This window comes from Neofelis nebulosa, chromosome 11, assembly GCF_028018385.1.
Source record: "Neofelis nebulosa isolate mNeoNeb1 chromosome 11, mNeoNeb1.pri, whole genome shotgun sequence".
Taxonomy (NCBI): domain Eukaryota; kingdom Metazoa; phylum Chordata; class Mammalia; order Carnivora; family Felidae; genus Neofelis; species Neofelis nebulosa.
The window spans coordinates 80,113,814-80,135,359 of record NC_080792.1 but is presented as its reverse complement, the minus strand read 5'-3'; the positions used below and the strand labels follow the sequence as shown (position 1 = coordinate 80,135,359).

The 21,546-nt window shown below is 50.3% G+C and overlaps 1 protein-coding gene and 1 long non-coding RNA gene across 2 annotated transcripts; one reads left to right on the top strand and one right to left on the bottom strand.

Moving 5' to 3' along the window:
* Nucleotides 1-110: 110 nt before the first annotated feature.
* On the bottom strand, nt 111-6,945 carry LOC131489255 (uncharacterized). The gene is made up of 3 exons (XR_009250446.1): nt 6,400-6,945; nt 4,347-5,441; nt 111-1,892 (listed from the first exon to the last, which is right to left on the bottom strand). It is a non-coding gene; the product is annotated as an uncharacterized LOC131489255 (long non-coding RNA).
* On the top strand, nt 2,947-16,605 carry HSPB8 (heat shock protein family B (small) member 8). Its single transcript, XM_058691142.1, has 3 exons — nt 2,947-3,789; nt 9,949-10,012; nt 15,605-16,605. The coding sequence occupies exons 1-3, from the start codon at nt 3,423-3,425 to the stop codon at nt 15,762-15,764; spliced, it is 591 nt and encodes a 196-aa protein (XP_058547125.1). The 5' UTR covers nt 2,947-3,422; the 3' UTR covers nt 15,765-16,605.
* The last annotated feature ends 4,941 nt before the right edge of the window (nt 16,606-21,546 follow it).

Below are 21,546 nucleotides of genomic sequence, written 5' to 3'. Positions count from 1 at the left end.
CAAAAATGACATCCAGAAAGCCAGGCCTTTGAGGGAGCCACAGGGCCCCCCCCCCCCCTGCAGGCCCTACAGACCCAACCCCCTGTAGAGTTAGGGCTCAGGGTGGTGAGGCTGGGTGGGACGGTGTGGGGGGGCAGCTGGAAATACCTAGGGGAGGACGGAACGTGGAATCTTGCTGCCATGGAAAGGCAGCACAGGAAGAGCACGGAATTGTGTCTGCGTCCTGGCACTTCCCGTGTGACTTGAGGCAGCTACTGCTCCTTCCTGGGCCCCTGTTTCCGGACTGCAGGGTGATGTCACCCTCCCCCTGGGCTGTTTGAGAATTAACTGCAGTCCTTCCCATGTGAAAGCTCTAAGAGGAAAGTAGCCAAGAAAACACTTGTTCTGGGACCCGGGGTCGAATATTGCCCCCAACCCCTGCCCCAATACTCACACACGTGCGCACACACACACACACACACTCCACAGGGTCTTTCCTTCCCAGAGAGAGCCAGCCTGGGGACCCCCTCCCCTACCTGGCTTCTCCTGGTCCTGGCCCCATGTTTTCATCTGGCTGATGACAGCCTGTAGGGCTTACTGACTCCTCTCCAGGAGGCTAGGTCAGCAGGATGAGCAGCTGCCTCCCTCCTCAGCTTCCCAAAACGGAAGGCTGGCCTGACCCAGAAACGTAGTGAGAATCTGGGGGCAGGGGCTGGGGGAGGGAGCACATACAGCAGGCATGTGGGAGGATCACTGGACAAGACCAGGGGTTCCCAAGTCCCACTGTGTGGCCTTCGGCAAGGGGCTTCACCTCTCTGAGCCATGAGGGTCCACTGAGGTCATGAATAAAGTGCTGGGCACATGGTCTGGTACACAGTCAGTGCTCAGTTAAATGTAAGCCATGACAGTGATTATAAACCGTAGTACAGCAGAGGGGTCAAGAGCCAAACTGCCTAGGTTCGAATCCCAGCTCTGCCACTTAACTGGGTGCGTAGACAAGGGTGAGTCGTGCAATCTCACTGAGCCTTGGTTCTCTCAGCAATAAAATGGGGATGATAAAAGTCCTTTCCTTATAGGGCTATAGGGGGATCGCATGTGTTAATATACATAAGTTTTAAGTGCTTAGAACAGAACCTGGAGCGTGGAAAGTGCTGGATAAATGCTAATGTTTGCTATTTCTGTTTTCTAGCTGCACACCCTCCCTCCTCTCCTGCTGGCAGCATCCTTGAAATGAGAAGGTGGATGAAGGCTCTTGTGGGAAGGAGGCCTAGAGAGGAAGGAGTAGGAGGGTCTTCTAGAACGCACCCATCAGCAGACTCACCCATAAATAAACACATAAACACACTAAGCGCTCCACCTGCTCAAATCCACACACGAACGGCTGGGGACCAAGCCACCCACCCAGAAACCTCACCCTGGCCCCGGCCCAGGTCCCAGGCAGCTCTGGCTTTCTTCTCTGGGTCACACAGTGATTCTCCCCGTTCTGGCCTCAGAGCCAGCCAGCCAGCCTCGCCCCTGCTGTAATTATAGGTGCGCTGAGGCTTCTGTGCCCGGCCATGACGTCAGCCTCAAGCTTCTAGCCTGATGATCTCACCAGAGTCAAGTGGGGACCCAGTCACTCGGGATGGGGGAGCGGGGGCACCTCAGCCTTCCTCTCTCTGCTAGTGGGGGAAGGAGGGTGGGGTCTCTACCAGTCAGCTCAGCACAGACCCTGGTCCCCCCCACCCCAAGCCCTGTCACCTGGCAGCTGTGTGCATACCTGCAAAATGGGGGTGGTGATAACATCCCCGATGTTGTGACGGTTCAACGGGTTGGCACGTGCTCACCACAGAAGCATGAGAGGAGGCCAAAAATGATGGTAACTGTTGCTCTCCATAGTATTATTTTTAGCAAACGGCCTCATGCAGGCACTGCTGAACATCAAAACGATTTCTCAACCAATGACTCATTGAATTCCTTAACACCCCCACCCCACCCCACCCCACCCCACCCCACCCCAGGAGGAAGGCAGGGCTGAGACCCTGAAGCCCACGGGGGAGGGAGGGAGGTGGGGGAGAAGGGCATGCCCAACTGCCCACCTGTTGTTGGGGACAGATCAAAGTCAGAACGCAAGCTCAAGGGGCTGTTAGGTAGAAGGACGGTTTACAAATTCATTCTCCAAGCTATGTGGGAGGGGCAGGGAAGTCTAGAACAGGTCCTCTGTGGGCTCCCTGTGTCAGACCAGACCGCCTGCCCGGGTACAGCACCTTCTGATAATTATCATTATTAACAGTCATGCGGGGCTCCCATTGGCTAACACTTCCTGTGATAGTTTCCTCATCTGTAAAATGGGGACAGTGGCACTCCCCTTACCTCCCGGGATTGGTGGTGCCGTTGAAGCCGGTTTAATATTTGGAAAGCACATAGAACAGGACCCAGCATACAGCAAGCATCATGCAATGGAGAACTCCAAACTGAATATGCGAAAGTGTCAGTCTGCTAAATGTTTAAGGATGGTTACCTCATGTGTTCCTCATGACACATCCATGCAGTGGCTGGCTATGGGGTCCATTTTACAGCTGGGAAAACTGACAGCTCACAGGTGGCTGGGGAATAACGTTACTGCTCTCAGAGGACACTGAAGGCAAGTGACTACGCCGGGTTGTAAGTGGGCATTGCGGCCCAAAGCCACCTGCCTTCAAATGCACTGGGCTCCCAACCCTCTCCCCTCCTTCTGCAGGAGGCAGCAGGCTCTGGGGAAGGTATTACCGAGGGTGACCTGAGCCCTCAGCAGGCAGAGGGTTATTAATAGCCGGCCTTTGCACTGAGAGTGGGGAGGCGGCTCCGGGAGCGAGCCCTGGGAGAGGGGGCGGAGCTGAGCCCAGCGGGGGGGTGGGGGGGGAGGGGGAGGAGAGTGTCCGACTGGCTGGCTGAACTCGGCCCCTCCCCTACGCCTGGGAGCCCAGCTGTTCCCTCAGCGGATTCTCAGGGGCTGGTTCATCACCTCCGAATACTCCTGTGACAGGAGGCGCTCGAAAAACCCGCCTCCAGCCCCAAGCAGCAATAAATAGAAGGCTCTCAGCCCTGAAGAAGCAAGGAGAAGTTTCTAGGCCTGCGTCCCTGGGTTTATTAAGCTCCTGACTCTCCTCTAGACAGCTCAGTGGCTCTGGCTGAGAGCCTGGACAGTCTGGGAGGACAGTGACTGGCGGATCTCTGGTGAGGCAGAACGGAGAGGGGCCCTCTGGAATTCTGCTGGACCAGCTGGTGGTAGCCTTTGGAGTGTCTTTGGGGGCAGGGATCCCAGCCGGGTGCACACCCTCTGTCCTTGGCAGTGGATGGTTCAGCATTTTCTGAAGCAGAAAAATAAGCTTGGAGGGCCAACCCACCCACATCACCTTGCTGTGTGACCTTGGGCAGGTGGCTCCCTCTCTCTGAGCCTCCGTTTCCCCTCCAGCTCAGCAGCCATGGCTGATGGTCAGATGCCCTTCTCCTGCCACCTCCCAAGCCGCCTGCGCAGAGACCCCTTCCGAGACTCATCCCTCCCCTCGCGCCTGCTGGATGATGACTTTGGCATGGACCCCTTCCCGGACGACTTGACTGCCTCTTGGCGCAACTGGGCCCTGCCTCGATTCTCCCCAGCATGGCCTGGAACCCTAAGGTCAGGCATGGTGCCTCGGGGGCCCACGGCTGCAGCCAGGTTCGGGGTACCTGCTGAGGGCAGGAGCCCCCCACCCTTCCCTGGGGAGCCCTGGAAAGTGTGTGTTAACGTGCACAGCTTTAAGCCAGAGGAGCTGATGGTGAAGACCAAGGACGGTTACGTGGAGGTGTCTGGTGAGTGAGGGGCAGGAGTGAGAGAACCCGGGAGAAGGGTGTAGGCCTCAGCCCCGGGAATGGCCAAGAGAATATTTGTTCCCTTAGAGGGTGAACTGTGACAGCGTGACACAGGTGACTTCAGGGCTCAGGAATGCAGGCCACAGAAGTTATCTTTGTGGAAAAGCTGTCCTCTCCCTGGCTTCCAGGAGACACCTCAACCTGACCCAGTGGCTGGGGCCTTTGAGGGCTGAATCTATCAGTCAGAGCACAGTCAGGGAAGTAGAAACCACGTCACAGGTTTTGACAGAGAAAAAAATTAATAGAAAGGGTAAGTCAAACAGATAGAGAAGAAATACAAAGACAAGGACGAGATGGGGCACAGTGTCACAGCACAGTCTAGAAGAGTGTGTTAAGTGCTATGCTACGATAGAGCTAATGATCAGCACAGGTTTCAAGAGGAATGGGGCCCCTTGTTCCAGATAAGGGCGCTGAGGCCTGACAGTCACTATGAGGATACTAATTGGGACCTTGATTGAGCATTTACTCTCCGCTAGGCACCGCACTCTGCCCTTTACCTGCATCTCAGTGAAGGCAACCAGAGGAGGTGGGGCCTGTTTGTCTCCTCTTTTCACAGATGAGGAAACTGAGGCACAGAAAGCTGAAAGTAACTTGTCCAAGGCCGCCCGGATTCAAACTCAGGCTGTCTTGGGAATTGGGAGGCCAGAAGAGATTTGATGATTTATTGAGCACCTACTAGGTACCAAAAACTGGACTAAGACTCTTAGATTCCTTCTTCCAAGTAATCCTCGCTCCGGCCCTGAGAAGCAGGGCTGTCTGCTCCCATTTCACAGCTGAGGAGGCTGAGGCCCAAGCAGAACTTGTCTGAGGTCACGCCATGAGTCAGCAGCAGGAAGAGTCTAGGCCTGCCCAGGACGCCAGGCCCGGGGTCCTTGCCGCCACATCCCAGCCTGGGAGAAAGGAGGAGGAGACAGGAGACTCAGTCCCTGCTGGGCAGGGGAACAGCTTTCTCTCTCTTCCCTCCCAATTAACGCTCCATTAAAAAGAGTGTGTTCCCAGCACAGGCTGGCAGGCCAGAGAATCAATAAAAGCCATTGCAAGGCAGGCTGGGCGGATACAAGCCCTGGCGGGGCAGGCGGCGTGTAGGGGGAGTTTTCAAAGCCTCACAGGGCGGAATTGTAAACATCACAGGCTCTGCGGGGGGGTGGTGGGCCAGGAGACACGCTGGGGTCATGTGCGGATGGAGGGGTTCAGCCAGGGCGTTCCGAGTTGGCTGGTGGCCAGGCCTGAGTTCTGCAAGTGGCTGTGCCACACTAACCAGCAGGATGCGCAGAATGTTTCTCTTTCCCGTGCTGTGTTTCCTTATCTGGAAATCGGGGCTCTGGTGCATGAGGATTGTTGTATTAAATGAGCTGACGGGGGTCAAGTGCGGACAAGGGTTCAGTATTGTTATTGCTGTGATGTTGCTGTTATTAAAGTGCTGGGCACAGAGCAAGGCCCCAATACACCATAAATCGTAGATGTTCTTTGAGACCTGGGTTCAAATCCCAACACTGCCCGATGGAAGACTGCTCAGAAAGTCTTCTCACTGTTCTGAGCCTCAGTTGCCTTATCTGCAGAATGGGGATCATGATAATATCTGTCCTGCAGATCTGTAGGGAAGATTAAACGTGAGCTGACAATATATGATAATAAATGCAGAGAGTCTGTAAAATGGAGCTAATAGTGTCTGCCTGGCACTCTGTAAACAATTATTATCACCACCTCTCCCGTCTCTGGTTTTCATTCGGACTCCAGAGTCTTCCACCCTTGGTTGGAGGTGTCCCCGTGCCCTCTGGCCCCTCCAGGAGACCCCTGAAGTATATCTCCCCCATTCTCTTCCTTTCTACGTGCTTCTTTAAAAAAAATTTTTTTTTAATGTTTATTTATTTTTGAGAGAGACAGAGTGTGGGAGGGGGAGGAGCAGAGAGAGAGGGAGACACAGAATCAGAGGCAGGCTCCAGGCTCTGAGCCATCAGCACAGAGCCCAATGCGGGGCTCGAACTCATGAACCGTGAGATCATGCCCTGAGCTCAAGTCAGATGCTTAACTGACTGAGCCACCCAGGTGCCCTTCTAGATGCTTCTTAATAGGTGGGTTCTGGCAGCTCCAGGCTGAGATCTCAGCTAAGCACCTTACTAATGCAGTGGCACTGAATGAGGCTTTGAGTGAATCATGGAGCCTCAGTTTCCATGTTTGTAAAATGGGGTGGTTGGGTGCTTCAATAAGACAGACAAAGCCTTTTTAGGTTGTAAAATGCCTCATAGGTATGTACTTAGCACCCTCAGCTTGACAGAATCCAAATCCCCTGAAAGTACATATAGAGAGTCTCATAAAATGGATATGAAGTCAGATTGATATCAGGGTTCCATTTAAAATCAGCTCCAATCTTTTATCCTATATCTCATAATGACAGACCTATTCTTCTTCAAGTACTCGGTGTAGGCACTGTGCTAAATGCCTACAAATGTTGGCTCCCAGGTTCCTCATGTGGACTTGCAAGGAAATATAGGTAGGTTTGTGACACCCACTTTACAAGGAGGAAATTGAGGCTCAGAGAGAGTAACTCACCTGAGATCCCCTGGTCCTCCATGGCAACGTCTGAAATTCAAAGCCAGGCCTGCTGAGACAGTTCCGAGTCAGAATGACTGGATTTTCTTCTGATTATGCAGCCTTGGGCAAATCCTCCCACATCTTGGGCTTCAGTTTTACTGTTGGCCTTAGGTCTTAGGAGGAGTTGAACTAAATCAGCATTTGCCAAACAGTAATTTTAAGATATCACGAGGCACCTGAGAAATGGAAGGAAGGCGGTACAGATTTTTAAAAGGTGCCAGAGGAAACAAAATTATAAACAGGTCTCTTTACTGCAGGACTTATCAGAGCTTTGATTTGCTACATTAATGTAGTTTATGGCTCTCTGGAGACAGCCTGTCTTATCTGACCATATATGAGTGTATAGTTCCAGGCAAGTGTTTAGAAAATGCTAGACTAGATGCTTTCCATGATGCTTATACACCCCAACTCGCACCCTGCAGCCCGCAGCCAAGAAATGTTCTCTTCATGGGCCACTGGGCCCAGCCCTGGCCAAGAAGAAACTGGAAAACCCAGAGGCCTTATTCCCACCCCCTCTCCTTAATCCCAGGGCCTCTGCCTCCTCTGGAAACAGCACCTTCTTTCTTTAGCTGGGCCAATGGCTTTCCCTGAAGTGCTGACCCCTGCTTCTTGGCACCTACACTTCTCTGAGGCATGTTGAAAAAATAGCAGCTGTGAGGGGCCTCTGGCTTGCCCTGCCTCCAGATGAGTTCTTTTTTTTTTAAAAGAATCATAATTACTTTTTTCTGTTTATGAAAATAAAATATTTCCACGGTAGAAAACATAGCTAGGAAAGCAAAATAAGAAATTAAAAATCACTCATAATCCTTAAGCTGCCCCAATAAATGGATATTCAAATAATATGCAAATAGAAGCTTCAAGATGAGCCTCTGGTAGCAGCATCCACTTTCAACCAGGCTCCTCTTTATGGAAATCTTGGAGCTGCCCCTGCTCAGAGATCCTCCCCTCCCCAACCCCAATACCCTATTTTCAGGGCCTGGACAGGGAAGCTTAGCCTTTCAGGAGTAGTCCTTTCTCCAAACATCAAAAGAAGCCACAAGCCTTCGCCTTCACACAATATTTTTACCACTTACAAAGCAGTCCTGTGACTCATTTTCATTTGCTACTCACAGCAACCCCCAAATTAGGAAGCTATTGTCACCCCCATTTTAGAGAAGAATAAACTGAGGCTCAGAGAAGAGTAGAGATGGGCTAGAAAGTGTTAGAGCAGAGACTGAAATCCAAAACCCAAATACCTTTGCTCCAGCACTCCAAGCTGTGTGACCTTGGGCATATCACTTAACCTCTCTGAACTTCCGTTCCCCATCCACAAAATGGTAATAATGAGAGTCCCTGCTTTCTAAGGTTGTCACGAAAATTAAAGGAGTCGCTATTAGTAAGGGGCTGGGACAGTGGCTCACACCAAGAAAGCGCTGTATAAGAGTTTGTTATTGCTTATTATTCCCAGGACACCAGCGGTGCAAAAGGGCTGAGTCAGAGGCATTGGCCAGTCCCCAGGGGAAGCAGGCCTCTCTGGAGGCCCAGGCTCTGGGGGGAGGGTGTCAGAGAACAGACAGTGCTCCTCGGCCACAGGCCCGGTTAGGTCTGGACAGTTGGCACTCACGGATTTGGCGGGCCCAAATCAACTCTCCCGGGGGCAGCGCGTTCAAAGCATAGCATGTTCTGGGTACCCAGACACTGCAGTTTAACAACGAATTCCTATCAGTGGACCCCTTTCCACCCAGCCCGTGAGAGAATAAATGGATGCAACCTTTCCTAAGGGCAATCTGGCAATACAGAGCAAGTCTCAGAAATTCTAGAACTTAGAATTTATCCTAAAGATGTCATCAGGCCAGATGCAAAGATCCATCTGTAAGAACGTGTGGTGCCGTGAGGTTCTCTCTAAGGTCAGATACCGTCTCACTGCCCCAAAAGCCAGGGATTGGCTAAATGAACTTAGGGATCCCTACAGCGGAACGCTGCGCAGCCGTTAAAGAAATCACGTTGCCGAAGAATATTTGGCAAGACGTGGAGAAATGATTATAATGTGTTGGCAAGAGATAACAGTTTTGAGCATAATGCGCAATATGATCCCATTTCCTAAAATCTGCGATATGTATCTATCCTCTATAACACTTATGTCCATACAAAGAAAAGTCTGGAGCGTATACAAAAAATGTGGTCTTGTCGCAGTGATGGGAGGACAGGTAGTTTTGATCATTTATTTCGGCATTTTCTACATTTTCTAGCATACACATGTATTATCTTACAGTCAGAGCAAAGTCAGTAATAAAGAAATTAGGAATAATGAAAAAGCAATTGATAACATAATCACCTATAAAACGTCAGTTTTTTTAAGACTGGGGCTGCCAAAAAAAAAAAAAAAATCCCACGAGGTTATTTACACTCTGGATTCCACAGCCTCTCAGAAGGGTGTCCCCGTGGAAATGAGGGTTCTTGGCCTGGGAATGTGGCCCCACAGATGAGGAACAAATAAAGATAGGGGCTGAAAGGCTCCACCCTGCCCTAATCCGGTTTGTTTAAAGAGAAGTTAGAGACTCTCCCCATTAAAAAAATTAATAAAAAAGGAGTAAGGAGCAGTCAATAGGCTCAGAAGTTGCTATGTAAATTGAAGGTGATAGCCAGTTTGGGCCCAAACCTTCTTATCTTTTCTCTTCCTCGGGTAAGAAAACAGCCCCACCCCTGCTACCTTCTAGAAGGTGGGGCAGGTGGAATTTCAAATCTGTGGTGTCTAAGGTGTCATTTCTTAAAGAAAGCCCTCTTTCAAGAGTCTGGGTGGGTTTTTTCTGTTTTGTTTGTTTGTTTGTTTGTTTTAGCAGATTGAAACATTATTTCCAGGCAGTTCATCCAGTTTTAGGTAGAGATAATGTGGCTCAAAGAGCTAATTTCAGGCTGGAACAGGCAGAGGGGCATCAGACCCGCAGCCCTCGGTGTAGACTCAGAGGGAGCTGGTTCAGAGCTCAGGCCTGCCATACACCTGCTGGGTGACCTTGGACCCATCACTGGACCTCAGTTTCCACATCAGTAACCAAGGGGGAAAGAAGCCCACCTTCAGAGCTAGGAAAGACTCTGTGCGTCGTAAAGTCAACTGGGTGGCAGACTAGGGCTCAGCATGTGACCCCACTTCTTTTCTACCACCCCTCCTGGGATGTTAGCTTCAGGGTTCGACTGGCTGGTTAGGGGAAAGGGCCCAGAGGCAAGACTTAAAAGATACAACATGTGGTTCAGTTTCCGTGATTTCCTAAATCTAACTTGTAATTGCCTACAAACCACCGTCTAGGCCTCCTGTCTGGTCCGTCATCTTAGTTCATCTTTACGACAGCCTCGGCTCAGGGGGGTCCATTTAGTAGACGAGGGACCAGAGAGGCTCAGAAAACTGGTGTCTCTAGACTGACCCCAAGTCAAACGGCGAGGCAGGGGCAGGGGCAGGATTCGAACCCAAGTCTGAGTCCTGACCAAAGTCTGGGGGACATCGATGCTTACGCGTGGCATTCCACTCTCTTCTAGGCAAACATGAAGAGAAGCAGCAAGAAGGTGGCATCGTTTCCAAGAACTTCACGAAGAAAATCCAGTAAGTGCCCTGGCAGCGTGGGTTCCAGGGTGACGGTGGAGGAGTGGGTAGGGCCTGGGACCCAAGATCTGGAGCGTCTCCGTCTTGGGCATCTCTCTTTCCAGACGAGCCCCAGTGAGGGAATTGAACCCTCACACCTAAAGGGGAGAAAGTGTCACAGAAAACCTGCCGTAGGGTCCCGGAAAAGGTTACGTAGATCATGCTGTCACACCTGGGCTCAGTGCCCCGCGAGGCGGGAAGTTAACAATGTCACTTTACACATGAAGAGCCCGAGAATTAGAGAAGCAAAATGATTTGTCTGTGATTCCGTGAAAATCGAGGCACTCACCCCGTGGCACGCTTGAGGGAGGATCTCCACCACCATCAAGAAAGACCCTCCCTTGGTGCCCGAGTGCCCAGTGGATTCTTTCAAAGGGTGCCTGCTCTAAGTGTCCCAACGCAGGAGAGGGTACGCCTTCCCTACGGTATCCACAAGAATGAAGGCCGAACTTGTCCTGACATTGCTGTTTCCTCCTGGGAGGGGTTTGGAGGCTGAGAGGTTGGGACATGTGAAGGGTGGGTTTTGCTGAGGGCTGTGGGAAGGGCTGAGCTGGGGGAATCATGGGAGCGGCCGGAAGACCACCAGGCTGGGCCAGTGAATCGAAGCCACACCGGGGCCCTAAGGGCGATGCCTGTAGGGAGGGAGACGACAGCCGGGTGCTGCTGGTAAACACCTCTTCCCTGTACTCAGCAGTTGTCCACTGCGTGCACTCTGGCTCCAAAGCCCTGTCCCAGTCAATGCCTTTAATCTTTGCAGCGGGCAGAAGAGACATTACCCTCCTTGTTTGCCGGGGAAACTAAATTCCCAGAGGTGTAAGGGGCTACCTGAGGTCCTTACAGTTAGAATTTAGCCCCAAACCGATCCCTGAACTCGGTTCAGTGCTCGTGCCCCGGAGCAAAGGATGCCCTTTCTTCACCCGTAAAAGGGATGGGGGTGGGTCTTGATTCCGGAATCTACCGACTGAAAATGAAATGAGATCAGAGCACAGCCACCAGCACCCAGCTGGTCCTCATAAGTGGCAGGCTATTATTACTATCATTGGTGTGGTTATGGAGTCTCAACTCCACCCTCGGCCCTGGCAAAAATGTCCTGGTCTGGAGAGATTGCACCAGCTGAATTCTGAGTCTTCCTTCAGCTTGGGGATTCTGCAGTCCTGTCTCTCCTGCCGTGTGCCCATTCCTGACCCGCCCGGCGCCTCTGAGTTCTTAGAAGCCCATGGACACTTCCCAGTAAGGCAAACAGCTAACTGTTTCTCTTTATGCTCGCTGGCTCGCCTGCCATCCCCAAGACCCACACCTCCTCCTGGTACAGCAGCCAGATCACACACTGCTGAGAGGGGGGGGGGGGGGGGAAAGAAGGGGGGACAAGTGTGGGGGAGCTGATGTTTCTTTGAAGAGACTCAAATAAGGTCTCAGGATGGAGTCACCGACAGGGCAACTCCGTGGAAGGGACTGAGCTGGAAAGAAGTCAGCGGGTTAATCATCTTTTAAAAACGTGGATTTCCCCATCTCTGATGCCTCCGGGAAAACAGCTTGCTGGGGTGATTTGACCAATGGAAATGTTTAAAGTTTCTCAAGGCACAGGCTGCTATTTGGCTGGGGTCCAGCAGCCGAGCTGAGCTTCTTGTTATAATATTGGGCTAGCCATTGTCTTGAGCCCCACAAGTGCCCTCCCTAGCCAACCTGGCCTTCCTGACCCTGTCCCTGGGATCCTCTGAGCCTCCCCACATGCCAACAACAGGGGGTCCCCAGGACCCTCCTCCATCACTATGCCATGTATCCATCCATTCTGTCTGGTCATTGTCCAGCTGTGCCAGTTGCTAAATATTTTGAAGCTCACCTCTGGGTATAGGGAGACCTGGCTCCATGATAAAGAAAGTGGGTAACTTAGAACAACCAGCTGAACTGCTCTGAGCTTCTGTCCCCGCGTTTCCTCTGGACCAAGTTGTGATGGGGAATGAGAACATGTGTGTCAAACATTCAGCACAGGGTAAAGACTCAGTGTTCAGTCTGTGAGGACTAATATTATTTTAAAAACTCTGCAAGGCTAGAGTCACATGAGAGCTGCTGGGACCTCCCGGGACCCCCTGGCTCTGCCCAGGCTCTAGACACCAAAGATGGCCCTGGCCCACTCTCAGGAGGCTCCACTGACTCTCCCCGGAAAAACTCTGGTCATCAGAGAACAGGGGGAAGTTCCTTCAGCCAGAATGAGATCCTTGGAGTTTTCCACCCAGGCAGGATGCTACAGCTGTTTGCCTTAGCCATGACTAGGAAATTCGTCCCAACACATCCATCCCCATGTGAAAGGCGCCATGTTGATTGGATGAGGGGGTGCAGGAGAGATCTTGTGGGTTGGGAGCAGGGCAAGACTGTAGATAGGATCTTTCCATAGCCAACTTGAATGTAAGGACAGGAAGCAGGGGACGCAGGAAGTCATTGATGGAGGATGCTCAGAGTCAAAGCAAACTTTAGGTCCCTGCTCTCCATCTTCCCAGGTATCTGTTTTGCTATTTACTGACACCTGTAATGTGTCAAGAGCCATAAGAGGGGTATAGGTGTAATATTATTTCACCTGTAAAAGAATCCTGTGGAGCCAGTGTTATTAAGTCCATCTTGTGGATGAGAAAACTGATGTTCAGAGGGATGTTGGAATTCCACAAAGGTCACACAGCTAGTGATGAACCAGGTCTGGAATTCAAACACAGATCTCCCCACCTTCAAAGCCTATGACCTTCCTGCCCAGGTAGGGGAAACCGGATTGCAGTCATTTGAAGACCTTCTTCAACTACTCTCTGCTTTATGTGTTTATATTCCCATATTATTAGTTGCTTAAGACTTCTTTCCTTTTTGATCAGGTTGCTTTTGAGAAAGTTAAAGTACCACCACTAATATGTTCACTGAAGAAGGCAGTCATAAAACAAACCCAATGAAAGAAAAATGTGGATAAGTTCCAACTAGATAGCATTACCTGCTTAAGGGTTTAAGCCTTAGACCAGCTCTGTCTCTGTTAAAAAGCGACAATAGCAAGGGATAGAGGCTAACAGCTTTAAAGATCATGGCAACACTTAGCTGAGATGTTCATTTGGATGCAAATGGAAGGATTGAGAGAGAATGGAAGAAGAATAATTTTCCCACCATGGTGGTTCAACATATAGGTCACCTGGTGAGAGACCTTGAACAAAACTGTCCTGAACAATCAAGAAGATTCTTTTAGGTTCAGACATTTTTTAGTTTGGTGATACCACAATGTGTGCTAAAATATTCACAGCCATCCAGGTTCCCATTTAAATGGTCAGTGACCGTAGTAACAATGTAGAGGCTAACATTTATTGAGCACTTAGGGTATGCCAGGCACTGGGCTAAGCCCTTCGCTTTCATTATCCCATGTAATTCTCCCAGACAGAAACTGTTAACCCACTTTTCATATAAGGACGTAGGTTCAGAGAGGCTAGATCACCAGTCCAAGGTCACACAGCAAGAGTCAGAATTCAAACTCAGATCTGCCTGCCTGCAAGGGCCATGCTCTGGACCATGGCTGTCCTGCCCCATTGCACCAGGTATGCTACGGGTTAGCATGTAAATAGTTAAACGGAGTCGGCCCATCCCCGGCAGTGGGAGGGAGGTCCAGACTTTTGGCCTTGTCTGTGCTTCAAGTTTGACTTGGTGCCTGCCCAAGTTCCCTCTTTTTCTTCCATCCTTCCCAGAAAGCCCCTTGTTAATCTCCGTGGCTCTAATTTGGCAGGAGTCTCCTGGGTAGAATCCACTCATGTGGCTACATGTTGCTACTCACAGAGAAAACTCCCCAGCCCCTTCAGGAAGGATCCTGCCCTGGCCAGGAATGGATCTGCCTCATTTCTTGGTTCTGTCATCAAAACCCCTGCGTTTATAACAGGCAGAGTCATCCTGGACCAATGGAAAGATCTATGCTGATTGACCCTCCTAGCTTCCCTACCATAATCCTTTTCTCAAAAGTCTGGTGCCAGAGGACGCAGTAGAGCAGAGCATCATGGGTTTGGAGACCAAGATTCCAATTCCATTTCCATATGCTTCTTACCAGCAGCGTGACCTTGGGCAAATCGCTTCACGTCTCTGTCCTCAATTTCCTTGTCTGTAAATCGGGACAGTGAGGGAACTTGCCTGGTGGGATTATTGTTAACAACTAAATGAGATGATATGCAGGTGAAGGTCATAGTTTCCATCATCTTTATTTATAATGGCATCCCAGCGAGGCCATGAACATGTTCTCACAATACTAGTAGTTTGATGAAGGAACCATGTCTCAAGATTGCCTCATTTACCCAAAACGATCCAAAAAATTATAATATATAGCTTCAGAACTGGAACCAGAGTTGGATTCAGAAATCCTGTCTTTGATGTTCTCACTCACTGAACATGTCACTTGATTTCCCCAAGTCTCTGTTAAATGTTTTATGCAACAGGCATATTAATGCCTACCTATTAGCCATTGGAGGATCATTATAAAGTTCTAGCCAGGTAATGCCTATAAATGTGTTTTGAGAACAAAGCAATTATGACCTGCCAAGAGCTACTTCAGATGTGACCCAAATCAAGGCTCATTCTTTTTTTTTTTTTTTTAAGTTTATTTATTTACTTTGAGACAGAGAGAGAGCACAAGCAGGTGAGGGGCAGAGAGAAGAAAAGACAGAATCCCAAGTAGGCTTCCCACTATCAGCACAGAGCCAAATGCGTGGCTTGAACTTACAAACTGTGAGATCATGACCTGAGCTGAGATCAAGAGTCGGACGCTTAACCAACTGAGCCACCCAGGCACCCCTCAAGGCTCATTCTAAGCATCATAGAGTAGCTTACTGTGCGACCATCCTGTTCCATCATTAATTCACCAATAACGCGTTCTCAGCAGGCACATGGCAGATGAAAATGTGTTGCCTGCTGTGACACCTTACCTATGTTCTACAAAGGGAGGGGAGTGGTGGCCATTTCTGCCAGCAGCCGGTCCATTGTGAGTAGAGGGACCTCAACCAAGGATCAAATATCTGGGCCCCAGGGACCTTTTAAGTTACTGTTCGAACACCACTTTACCGTTTGCAAAGCATGTTCAGACTCTGTCTCACTTCAAATACTATACAATTTTAATATTCCTATCTCCGTTTGCAGATGAGGAAATTAACTCAGAGCAATTGAGGGACCTTCCCAAGATCATACAGCTAGAAAAGGGCAGAGCCAGGATTCAAACCCAGCGTTGTATGCCCTAAGAGCCCAAATTCATATCAGAAACATTTTCTTTTGGGGCGTCTGGGTGGCTCAGTCGGTTAAGCATCCGACTCTTGGTTTCAACTTAGGTCATGATCTCACAGTTCGTGAGTTTGAGCCCCACGTGGGGCTCTGAGCTGACAGTGCAGAACCTGCTTGGGATTCTCTCTCTCCCTCGGCCCCTCCCCTGCTCACGCTGTCTCTCACTCTCTCTCTCAAAATAAATAAAGTTAAGAAAACTTTTCTTTCAAGTGAAAAAAAGAATGTTTAAGCCATATTAACAATAATACATGAATAGTATCTCGTGCTTCTTCCTCCTAGGCTTCCTGCAGAGGTGGATCCTGTGACAGTTTTTGCCTCGCTTTCCCCAGAGGGCCTGCTGATCATCGAAGCCCCCCAGGTCCCCCCTTACTCACCATTTGGAGAGAGCAGTTTCAACAACGAGGTTCCCCAAGACAGCCAGGAAGTCACCTGTTCCTGAGACCCCAGTCTTGGCCCATCTTTATCCCTCCCCAACTGCAGGGCTTCTCTGTATTCCAGAGTACATTACTTTAGCTGAATTCATAGATTTAGTGACTAAAATGTTAGGGGTGGGGGTGGACTGACCACGGACTCCCTGGATAGTGTAGTAGTAGGTTTTTCCACAGGACGGTACAATTGGCAGGGTCCTGCTCAATTGCATTAGGCCAAAATGCTGGGAGATTGTTTCTTTACCTTTTCTATCATGATGAAGATGTTGCACATTCTATAGTTGCAGAACAGATAGAAGGGGACATGACATTTCACACTGTATCTTACCTTGCAGATAATGCAAAAGGTTGCTTTTCTCTGGGGACCTCCCTGTCACCCAGATTCCTATTCTGGGCTCCTGGTTTCCATGCCTGCTCCATGGTTTGGTTGATGGAGCCCACTGGCTCACCCCACTGTGTTTCTGCAGCCCTGGTCTGCAAAGGGGTATAGATAGGTCTTACATCCCCATATGGGATTTATCCAACAGCCACATGAAAACAGTGCCTTCTGCTCTTCACCCAGGCATTTGTAGCATGTTCCCAAGTTGGCACTCCCTGAGGACTCTGGAAACCGATGTATTCTCTGGCTAGAGTCTCCCCTTTCTCGTGCCTCCTATGTCCAATTTGGGATTTTTACAGAGGGGGCTGTCTCCAAACAGCTCCACCAGGAACCAAGCAAAGGCCAGACAGACTGGCAGGCAGGCTAGTGGTATTGTGTATATGAGTGAGATGTGTGTGTCATTGTTATTTGAATTGTGCTGTTGTTTAGGGGGGAATTAACAGTAAATAATAATAATAAAAAAAAGGAGCTGATGTGCTTAGCTTTGTGTGCTTCTTTTGGTGACAAACTAAATGCTATGCCACTTAGATACCCAATATCAATTAGGAATGCTTGTGGCTGCAAGCAGTGATACCCAACGAGGAGTGGTTTAAATGACATAAACATCTGTGTCTAACTTTGTAAGACGTCTAGGGGTGAGTGATTTCAGAGCTACTTTTTCAGTTCTTATGCCACGAAGAGCCCAGAGATCTTCTTCCTCTGCCATCTCTGACAGGTCTACAAGACCTGTCCTCATGTTTGCAAGATGGCTGCAGCAGCTCCAGTCATCTCATCTTCGCGTGACAACACATAGAAAGAAAAGGTGGGGGTAAAAAAAAAAAAAAGGTCTTCTCCTCTGACTTTCTTTTTTATAAGTGCACAAGATATTTTCCAGATGCTCTTAGAAGACTTTTTTTTTTTAATCTCATTGACCAAAACTGGGCCACATGCTCTGTCCCTGGAGCCAGTCCCATTTAATCCCCATGACAACCCTGAGAAGTAGACATCCATTTTGCAATGAAAAAGCTGACGCTAAGTGGCTTTGGTAAGTCACAGGATAACAACAGAACTCGAACCGAGATGTTTGCTTTCGGAAGAGTTAACGAGGAGCTCCTGGGCTGATTTTCAAGGGCATCTCTAAACCCACAAATGACAGCAGAAGTCAGTGAACATTTCCCGAGCACCTACTTGCTGAGTCCTGTGCTAGGAGCCAAGCGTATAGTAAACAACGAGCCACAATTTCTGCCCATAGCAGCTCACAGATCCATAACAAACAGGCAGATAAAAGCATGCCTGTCCCTCACTTAACTCCTTCTTGTGTACCAGACACCACGTTAGTGCCTCCTGTGCGTAATCGGTGTTCTTGCTCAGCAACTCTATGCGGTATGTTCAACCCTCCTCTCCACTTTACAGATAAGGGAGCTGAGGCACAGAAGGGTTAAGGGCGCTGCCCCAGATCACACACCTGGTAAGTAGGGGGCCCAGGCAATCTGACTCCAGACTTACTATGAAATATTACCTCGTGCTGCCTTTCAACAAAGAAAATGTTAAGGGTGGCTTCAGTGAGTCCGTCACCTTGTGGGAAGAGGAGAGAGATGATATTTCAAGTTGGGGCTTTGCAGGGGGAGGAGGAGAGGGATGACGGGTAATCATAAGAGGGGGAGAACCTGTCAGACTTGAATACGGGCAGGGTTGTATGACTTGGGCAGGTAGGGGTAGGGTTGGGGGGAGAGGCCTCACCAGCAGAAGAAAACACATGAGCCCAGATGAAAGGCATGCCCTTTTTAAAATCCTTTTATGGTTCTCCATTGTTGGATGGATTGAGTACCTGCCACTATATGAGACTTGCAAGGCATTATGGGATCTGTCCTTGGGCTATCTCTCTCTGCCCTACCTTAACCCCTTACCCACACCCTCCAGCCCCACCTAACTTCCCCTCTGTTCCTCCAACCAGACAAGCCCTCTCTTTGCTACTAGAACCTTGGATACACTGTTCTCTCTCTCTCTCCATGATTCCTTTCTGGCTAATTCACCCTCCTCACTGGCTAATTCTTTAGGGTCTCAGCTCAGACTCCCACCAGGCTGGCCAGAGCCCCCACTCACTTACCCCTACCCACACACAGCACACCCTATAACAGCTTGGGTGTCTGTGCAGCGGGAGAAGTAATAACAATCATAAAAACCAAAAGTAACCCTAACTGCCCTACTTTCAAGGTTGGGAGGAGGAAAATTTCTACTCCGTTGATGTTTGTTCAACAAATATTTACTGGGCACCTACCACGAGTGACACGGCATAGTGGGTGCCTTTACACTGTGAGGATCTGGTGACAGAGGGAGGAAAATGAAGCCATTATTTCCACGGTTGCCACTTCCGGGCTCATGAACAGGGGGACCCCGAGTGGGGAGAGTGGGAAGCCCACCCTCTGTGTCTGCTGTGCTAAGTGCAATGTTCGGGACATCAAGTAATAAATGTGTAGTGAGCAAATGAATGGCGAGGGTAGGTCACCCTGGAAAATTGGGCCAAAGGCATGATCTCAGTTCTGAGAGCTTCCAGCTTAAAGACACAAGCCTTGACATCAAGCTAGATGACTCGGCCCTTTGCAGGAGATCTCCAGCAAAATGAAAGAGTGTTGTTCCTGAGCCCTCGCTTTGATGATGATGCTGGGACAGGGGGTGCCTGGAGCCTGCTTCCCCACCGGACTCCCTTGACCTGGCTCTCAGGAAGCCTTATTCTCAGCTCCCACCTCTGCCCCCTCCCAACTGCCTGCCAGCCAGCGGCTGCCAATGGTGATATATGGAGATGCCTTGATTTGACCTTGAAGGGAAGAAACAAATTAATGTGTCTTGAAATAAATTCCCGGAATCAGCGCTGGCTTCTCTCTGCCCCCACCCCCCACCCCCCACCCGGGGCCTCACGAGTTGTGCATCATAATGTGAAAATCAATACTGTCTCTTAAATGAGCCAACACCTGGAGCTGGCAGGGGGTGGGGCTGCTGGGAGGTCCCTTCCCACACAATGTCCGGAGCCCGGGAGTTGTCGAAGGGGTGGAAGGCTCAAGGCCTGCTGGGGGACCTGCTGTCTGGTTGCTGAGGGCTGGCTGAGTCACCTTGTCTGCAGCAAGGCTAATAATGCACCTGATCCCCAGCTCCAAGCCTTCCTGGGTGCAAGCAGAGGTGCTCTACCTGGAGATTCCTGAGGGAAAGGGAAGGGTAGCCACGTGCAACAGCATTGCCGTGACTATTCTCCAAGGATAACTGAGATATGGGGAAAGGGAGACACTCCAGGCCCAGCCCCCCCAATTCAGCAATTCAAGGTCTATTCACTGAGTGCCTTTCTTCAAGGTCGGCACCAGTTCAACTGTATGCCCAGGTACGGCGGCAACAGGCGTCCAAATATTGAAATACTTCAGTACCGCTTGATAAGCAACACTGCCTGAGCCTCTAAGGTGACCCCATTGTCCTAGCCTGTCTCAAGCATGTCTTTTTATTCTGATGCTTTGACCACTTGGGAACTTGCCTGGGGACTCCCCCTCCCCCAAACTTGGCTAATTCCCAGAGGTAGTAAAGGGCACACCTGCAGGCACACTTTTTGTATGAAAACCAATGAATCCAGAGCCCATACCAACCACATTCTTCATCCCAGCCTTACGCTCTGAACCACTATCCACCGGCCGTTCACTGCCGTTCATCGTCCAAGGTCAGGTGCCAGACGCTGAGAGACAGCCCCTGCTCCCCAAAGCTGGCTGAAAATATTCGGTCAAGCCCATCGTAAGCATGTCTACCCTGCCTCACCTGTTCCTTCCTGCAGAGACCACAGGGAAAACTGCTCACATTTCCCCATTCCCTCTGCCTCTTAACGGCCTCTGGTGCTTCTCCACACGGCCCCCTGCAATGTGACAAGCCATCTCCTCTTGGGACCTGTGAGCATAACGAGCAATTTTTTCAACAGTCCATCATCTCCTGATCTTGTGGCTTTGCCATAACCAAATAATCAGAAAACCTCTATTCTAAAACACAGATACCTCCCCTGCCCTTCGAGTCCCTCTGGGAATAAGCAACTGCCTTGGGAGCCGTGGCCATTCTGAATAGTCAGTGCCCGGCCCTGCCGGTTGTTAAAGGTTTGGAGTATCACCCTGCCCTGCCCAGCCTACTCTGTATCAGGGACAGTACTAGACCCTGGAGAACAGCACAGATGTGGGAATCCGCCCTCATGGGTGTAATGGGGTTTCAGGCAATAAATGAGCGAGCAAAGAAAACAGCAGTTTCCAGGGCAGGACTGAGCAGGGGCTCTCAGATCAGGAAGCAATAGGGCCGGAAGGGATCTGCGTTCAGACACCACTGTGTGTGTCGCCTTGTCACTTGACCTCTGCAAGTGTTTTGTTTCTTCACCCACAAGAATGGAGGGTCGTGATGCGAGGCTGATATGAGGATCCAAGGTGTGTGTGAAAGGCTGAGCCCACAGGTGCCAGCGCAGGGCGAGGCCACAGTAAGCGAGGAGCAGCAGGTGGCCTCAGCCCGGCCCCTCCTGAGAAACTGAGTCCAGGGTCTTCCAGGGACCCATGGTGGGTTACTGAACCACTGGAGACCCTGAAGTCTGCACCTGCAGCTGACATTTTCCCAGCATCTGCCTCCCACTGCTCAAGGTCTCCATTTGGGAGAAGAAAAGCAGAAATGAGGGGCATTGGAGGGATATCAGCTTCCATTGTCCGAGCTCTAGAAGAAAGGAGACACCACACCTCCACAACCTCAGTGCCCAAGCGCACTCCCTGCCTAAGAATGAACCTGTTATTGTACATCAGGAGAAAACGGCATTTTTAATGAAAGAGGAGGAGGGTTGGAGCCCCTTCAGCCGTCGGCACAGTCCTTAGGGCACGGCAAAGGCTCAGAACATGGCCTATTATCAGCACCATTGTTAGTGTGGGTTATCTTGCAAAACTGTGGAGAGGGTTCATTTAAAAAGAGAACACAGAGGGAGGGACAGAGGGAAGGGGCCGAGAACACACTGACGGTTTGGCCCGTAGCATTTTCCTCCCTGGAAGACTTGGAAGCAGGTTCCCTCAGAACCCTGCTTGGCTGGCTTCACACTTTTCCCCCTCCAGGTCCCAAGCGGAGGTGCTGAGATTCTCTCCTCGGCTGGAGCCCAGACACCCAGCCTCCAGCACCTCTCACTGGCCCAAGGGAAGGGTAAGGGTGAGCTCATGCTCTAGAAACATTTCGAGAAATTCTGGTGTTAGTGGTCTGGGAAGGGGGGTGGGGGGGATGCAGCCTGGGTATGGATATGTTTTTTTTAATTTTTTTTACATTTATTTATTGTTAGAGCACAAGTGGGGGAGGGGCAGAGAGAGAAGGAGACACAGAATCCAAAGCAGGCTCCAGGCTGTCAGCACAGAGCCCGACGCGGGGCTTGAACTCACAAACTGCGAGATCATGACCTG

What these genes read in the sequence shown, in the direction of transcription:
- HSPB8 (XM_058691142.1), top strand. Translation starts at nt 3,423, where the DNA reads ATGGCTGATGGTCAGATGCCCTTCTCCTGCCACCTCCCAAGCCGCCTG. An exon ending in CGGTTACGTGGAGGTGTCTG is followed by an intron (nt 3,790 to 9,948) that starts GTGAGTGAGGGG and finishes ACTCTCTTCTAG; the next exon opens with GCAAACATGAAGAGAAGCAG. An exon ending in AACTTCACGAAGAAAATCCA is followed by an intron (nt 10,013 to 15,604) that starts GTAAGTGCCCTG and finishes TCTTCCTCCTAG; the next exon opens with GCTTCCTGCAGAGGTGGATC.